The following is a 7,500-nucleotide window of genomic DNA, read 5'->3' on the forward strand; positions in this document are numbered from 1 at the left end:
GCCCGGTCCAGGAATCGAAACCACAATCTTGCGATCATGATGTTGACACCCTAACCACTAAGCCACGCGTCTCCACTAATAATATCATTAACTTAAATACACTCAACGCGCTATACGCTAAATATCCATTCATTGACACTACAATAGTACCAACTAGCAGTATCGCCCGGCGTTGCTCAGGTTTGTAAGGGAAATAACTATAAAGCATTTTTAGAGAGTTATAGCCAAAAAATAGCAAAAAAATGGAAAAAGAATGATGGTAAATTTTTTTTGAGAGTAAAAAAAGGTTGAGTTGCGTCCCCTAGACAGTCTGTGGTTTGTTTTTTTTTATTCTCGACCCCATGTCGAATTTATCGATTTTTTTCAGAACTGGGGGAACTTTTCAAAATTTTCACTGCGTTAGTTTTGAATTATGACATTGGGCTATGTGTGAGTCAGGTTTCATCAGAATCGGTTGAAAGCCGTGGTCAGGGTGAGGGTACAAGCAAACAGACACACAGAAACACGCACAGACAAACTGCCGTTTATATAGAGAGATATATCTGTTGCTCATTGCATATTTAGATAACGGCTACTACGTTGCTCAGCTGTTCAAATGTATCGAAATAGCTAAATGTTTTCAAGTCGGATCCTTTATCAAGAATATAAAAAAAAATGAAACACCTGTGTGCTAATTACGCTAGAACACTCTCAGAGTCATGAGATGTTTTGGGTAAGAATGTTTTTTTTTTTTGTAGGCGCTTCTATCCTTATTCTTTTATTCTTTAGACCGCTTTCCCATATGTAACGTCCTTGAATTTATTTTCACATTTCCTTTATTCTAATTGCAGGATAAAATCACAAGAGCGCCATTATTTTATTGTCAACTCGAAATTCTACCATACCAATCAGGGGCATTCTTAGTTGTACAATACTTTGCTGTGAAAGATATCACAGCTGCTAAACATGGTAAGTTTGCAATTAAGTTTTCCTTTTGGATATGAATTAAAAATTTTATACTCATCGTTATTTGAATCATAAGTTATTCCAATGGTATACTCACACACACGCAAATACGCATGCACGTCACGAATATTGGAAATTTGAATTTGAAATTAAGGAATGACAAAAGGTGTACAATACTCACATTCACACATACACACACACAAACATACCCACCCACGCACACACACACGCAGACTCACACACACAGACTCACACACGCATACGTATGCATGCACGCGCGCATACACACACATACATACGAACACAGACACCACACGCACATGCATGCACGCACGCACAGACATGCATACACACACAGACACAGACACACACACACACACATATATATGTGTGTGTGTTTGTTCTTACTTATAACGAAATATTTATAGTTACTAGTCGGTGTTAATCATGTCCAGCATTATTTTATTTTTTATATAATCTGATCATATTCCACTAATTCATTTCCAACTTTGATAACGCAAATCAAATATTTTATACGCGCACTCTAAACTTACTTATCCTAACTTTATGTATATACTTCCTCAAAGATCTATAAAAACTAACAAAGTAAGTACTAACAAAATTGCTCAAAACTGCAACTGCACTAAACGACTGTCTCTAGATTCAACTTCTATGGTAAAATATGTAATGCAAAATTCAAACAAATGTCATATCTAAAATACATATAGAAATTACACTAAACCGTGTCTAGGCATGTTCTCTTCAACAATTTTCTCAGTATAAGCAAGCATAAATATATTTATCTAACTGGATACAAACAGTAACTGAAATAAATATGAAGCATTCTCTGGACACCAACAGGTCTCAAATCTGTATTAATAATATCACATATTTTTAAGTGTTGTGTAATTAATTAAGAAAATTCAGCGTATCGTCACACAATCAACTATATAAATACTTCAGACTGGTGACATACCAAACTCTATAACATTTCTATTAATGTTTATGTTATTTAACTCGATATAATAACTTATTCGAAGAGAAACATTCATTTATGCATATCCGTAAAACAAACAAAATGATTTTGGTAGCTGAAAGTTTTAATTTTAAATCTAATATGGAGTGACTTTAGCATAAACGAAAATAATTCTGAATGCTCTTCAATATTGGGTTTAAATTTTGTCAGAAGGCCAGCAATTTCGAGGGATGGGATAAATTAATTACTTCGACCACACTGCTCAACTGGTACTTATTTTGAAGGGCAAAGTCGACCTCGGAAACATTTGAACCCAGAACGCAAAGATGGAGGAAATACCGTTAAGCATGTCCGGCAAAATGCTTAGCGGTATTTCGTCTGCCGCTACGTTCTGAGTTCAAATTCCGCCGAGGTCGACTTTGCCTTTCATCCTTTCGGGATCGATTAAATATGTACCAGTTACGCACTGGAGTCGATATAATCGACTTAATCTGTTTGTCTGTCCTTGTTTGTCCTCTCTGTGTTTAGCCCCTTGTGGGTAGTAAAGAAATAGGTATTTCGTCTGCCTTTACGTTCTGAGTTCAAATGATTCCAGGATCGACCTTGCCATTCAGCCTTTAGGGACCGATAAAAGAAGTACCAGTCAAGTACTGGGGTCGATATAATCGACCTAGCCATATCTCAAACTTGCTGGACTTGTTCCAAAATTTGCAACCAATAGTACTATGTTTGTATCAATTTCTTATTTTAATCGATTCCATAAATTGCTTAACTTCATACACATAGAAAGAGCTTACGGAAAAACAGATTTTAAAACAAACAATAATTCTCTCTTGTTCACGATGCGATAGTATTTCTCGATGTTTGAAACGGTAGGCTCCATATACGTTTGTGATTATCTGTACTAGGTCAATACATGAAAATCTGTAACAGTTGTAGTAGCGAGAAAAACATATTTGCGTGTATCGCAAATATGCTTTCAGTAATAACATATTAACATAGTACTTGTCAAAATGACGTTTAAAACTCTTTTCTGTAATTGCTATTCACAGTCAACACTTACCCACTATTCTTCATTACTATCTATCACTCACTCATTTCATTACCAATTCTCTACTTTTAAATATATATATCTTGTCTTTTTCTCTTAAATGTTTTTCACTTCATTTCTGGCATCATCAGTTCGAAATAATGACCGAATTTTTCACCGTTGTGTTTCCATCATTCCCGCTATCATTTGCTCGTTCTCTATACTCCTATTATGATATCATATTTCCGCTTTGTTCTCTATTTTAAAGCTTTATTTTCTTACTACCTTTCAAAAACTCTCATTTTTCGTTTTGAATCTATATCTAAAGCTAACTACACTGTCGCATGCCTGACACTCATAAGCTGCCGACTCTCACACGGCAGATCTCTCTCTCTCTAATCTACTACTTTTTTATAATTTCCCCTCCTCTATATCTTCTTTCTTTCTTTCTTTCTTTCTTTCTTATTCTCTGTCTCTCGCCCCTGTTTTTTTATGTATACAAAGTGCTATTTTTCTTTCGTATTAGAAATAGATAAAACGGTGGCGGTGCAATGGCCCAGTGGTTAAGGTAGCGGCTCGCGGTCGTAGGATCGCGGTTTCGATCCCCAGATCGGGCGTTGTGAGTATTTATTGAGCAAAAACAGCTAAATCTTCACGAGGCTCCGGCAGGGTGTGGTGGCGAACCTTCCTGTACTCTTTCACAACATCTTTCTCTCACTCTTTATTTCTATTTTTGTTATACTTGTATCTCAAAGAGCCAGCCTCGTCACATTCTGTGTCACGCTGAATCTTCCTGAGAACTACATTAAGGATACAGGTTTCTGCGGAGTGCTCAGCCACTTGCATGTTAATTTCACGAGCAGGCTGTTCCGTTGATCGGATCAACTGCAACCCTCGTTGTTTTAACTGACGGAGTGCCACGGCGAGATAGAACGACTAACAAAACTTTTGACACAGAAACAAACAAGCTTTACATATTAAGTTTACGCAACTTTAACTTAGCATTTTGTCGTAGTAGGTGTTGATTTATTTTATCACATATTGGATCTCATCAGAAAGAGTTGCGATCAAAAATTTCAATCTGTGTCCATCTCATCTATTTTTCTGGAATTATGAACCCATTGCTGCATTACCCCACACACAACTACTTCTTAGAAGTATTTGTAAAAATTATCTGTGCAGGTTATTTTCACAATCTCGCAGATTATTTTGTAACATAGGAGAGTAAATTATCTTCCGAAATCAATATTAGAATAATAAAAAAAAACAATAATGTTCTACACAACATATGTAGCACACATGTTCGCATGTATTATTTTGGAAAGACTGAAATTTCATTAAGAACACTATAAAATTCTTGAGTAATTTTATAAACAAAGAAAGTAACACCAATCTCTAAGATGTAGAAATATTGCAAAGATAACTTAGAGTTTAAAACATAAATTTCCGTTCTTCTTTGAAAATGAACAACGAAGAGGTATGTGCGAAACTTTCACGGGAGCGTTGCATGTTCAAGATGTATATTTAAATAGAGAAAAAAAAGCATGTCTAAAGGTTTTAATTATTATCGATTACCTAGCACGATTCTGGAAAACATATACAACAAATAAGTGATCTTTAAAAAAAAAATTTAGGGTGAACTTTAGCGGCTTCTCCTCTCCAGCCAAAAGACGAAAAGAAAAGGAAAAAAGAAAACAAAAATCAACTGCAAATTACAAGTATTCATATTTTACAAAGCATGCAGAGAGAAAGCATAATTAAATTCCTATAACCTTTATCAGATATGGACAAAAAACATAATGGAACCATCTAACTATATATATATATATATATATATATATATATATATTATATATATATATATATATATATATATATACATTTATATATATATTCATATATTTATATATATATATATATATATATATATATACACTCACACACACACACACACACACACACCACACACACACACACCACACACACACACACACATATATATATATATATGTAAACACATCTTTATAAATACAAAAGATAGATACACGTAAACATATTTTTTCCCAATAATTTTACTCTATTCTTGAAACCATTAAAGTTTTGAACTTTCATTCAATTAACTTAATGTTGCAACGGACACTTTCAAAACTAAATGTTACTTGAACGAAACGAACCTTATTACAACATATTGAAAATATAAACAAGAATTGGAAATTGATTGTAGTTTGAAATATTCAATAGATTTTGACTTCTATTGAATTTATTGAATTACTAATTTATTCTTTGTAATGCGTTTGTTAAAAAAATACTCATACAAATACGATATATTACATCTATGTGTACACACATTATTCATACACATGATGAACAGGCTTACCCCTTTTTTAGCAATTCTGTTTTTATTTAAACTACTCATTCATCTGGTATGTGTGTATATATATGTGTGTGAACGTATATATATATATATATATGTTTGTGTGTGTGTGTTATATATATATATATATATATATATATATATATATTTTATGTTTATATATAGAAATATATGTATAAATGCGTATATATAATATATATATAGAGAGAGAGAGAGAAAGAGAGAGGCACACACAGAGCGAGAGAGACAGATAGAAAGAGTGAGGGACAGTCTGATGTATGTAACCGCACGCTATAAACTTCACTCACCTTCAGTCCCACCTTTAATAAATGTCCATGTTGTGTTTCATTAAGTTGATTCACAATGCCAAATGACATATACTGAATTAAACCCAAATATAAATACCTAAATATACACCCTGCACTAACACATACAGAGAAACATATATATATATATATGATTATAAGAAAATATTAAAATATGTTTGCAAAAAAATTTTTTTTTTAAATTTTCAGTAGCAAGTAATCGAAGTTGAATGGCCAATTTTTCGAAAAATACATTTAAAAAATAATTGACATTTTCAAACGTGAATGACACATAATTTTATCGTAGTAATTAAGCGTTCAAGTATTTACGTATCACATGCTTTTAATAGTAAAGTGTCTATAAAATGAAAGCATTCACATCATTTCTAAGAAATATAATTGTAAATATATATATATAACTGCATCAATACGATTTCAGAATATATATATATATATCGAGGATGTAATCATAAATGAAAATATAGCTTATATAACACACTTAAATAATAGCAACCTCTCTCTCTTTCTCTCTCTCTCTCTCTCTCTCTCTCTCTCTCTCTGTACACAGCAGACACACACAGACATGCGCATACAAATGTGTGTGTATATATATATATATATATATACACACACAATTTTATTCTTTTATTCGTTTCCGCTATTTGGTTGCTGCCATGCTGGAGCACCGCCTTTAGTCGAGCAAATCAGCCCCAAGACTTATTCTTTGTAAGCCTAGTAATTATCCTATCGGTCTCTTTTGCCGAAACTTACGGGGATAAACAGACACATGCACACACTTACATACATACATACCATACATACATACATACATACATACATACATACATACATACATACATACATACATATATATATATATATATAATATATATATATATATATATATATATATATTATATATATATATATATTATATATATATATACACGACGGGTTTCGTTCAGTTTCCATCTACCAGATACAATCACAAGGCTAGAAACGTTAGCACGCCGGGCGAAATGCGTAGCCGTATTTCGTCTGTCGTTACGTTGTGAGTTGAAATTCCGCCGAGGTCGACTTTACCTTTCATCCTTTCGGGGTCGATTAAATAAGTACCAGTTACGCACTGGGGTCGATATAATCCACTTAATAACTATGTTTGTCCTTGTTTGTCCCCTCTGTATTTAACCCCTTGTGGGTAATAAAGAAATTGGTATAGCAGAAGACACTTGCCGAGGATAATTTTATAATTTCGTTAAACCAAAGAATAGAAATAAGAGTGCAGATTGAAAGGTATAATGAATAGACGCTCTGACTGGCCAAAACAACTTTATAACATTCCCATATTATCATAAATCCAGCATAAATATTAAACATATATTAAAACATTAGGACATCCAATAGTAAAACCCAATAGCATAAAATATACACATATATAGAAGTCGAATGAAGAAAAATGGATGGATTAATTTAATGCATGATAAAAACGACTAAACATTTAAGGTAATGAAACTAAAATAATAATATAAATATAAATATAAATATAAAGAGCAAAGTGGTAACCAGAGAAAAATTTCATTCAAATCTATCTTTTCGATAGTTTCAATAGACGTTGCCTCTCTTCGTCAATGTAAAATCCATTAAGGAAATCCAAAAGCAATGACCTTTCTCTCATGAGAAAATTTGCGAAAGTCTCATATTTCTGGTTGTCAAAGGAATCTTTTGACGAAGAGAGGCAACGTCTTTTGAAACGATCGTAGAGATGGATTTGAATGGACTCTTTTCTGGTTACCACTTTGTCCTTGCTATTTCTATTTATATTCTTTTAGTTTCATTGTCTTAAATTCCTAGTCGCTTTTATTATGCATTA

General features: G+C 32.9%; 1 protein-coding gene across 3 annotated transcripts in view; it reads left to right on the forward strand.

Annotated features, from left to right (window-relative positions):
- Positions 1-7,500, forward strand: part of LOC115220372 (probable G-protein coupled receptor 139) — a 237,626-nt gene that overhangs the window by 143,435 nt on the left and 86,691 nt on the right. For all 3 annotated transcript variants that reach the window (XR_005002484.1, XM_029790486.2, XM_036509961.1), the window contains exon 3: positions 831-948. Coding sequence is in view for 2 of the 3 variants with exons in the window: in XM_029790486.2 (XP_029646346.1) it covers positions 946-948 (3 nt within the window). In the remaining variant the exon portion in view is untranslated. The remainder of the gene's footprint in view (positions 1-830; positions 949-7,500) is intronic.

Source organism: Octopus sinensis, linkage group LG16 (assembly GCF_006345805.1).
Source record: "Octopus sinensis linkage group LG16, ASM634580v1, whole genome shotgun sequence".
Lineage (NCBI taxonomy): Eukaryota > Metazoa > Mollusca > Cephalopoda > Octopoda > Octopodidae > Octopus > Octopus sinensis.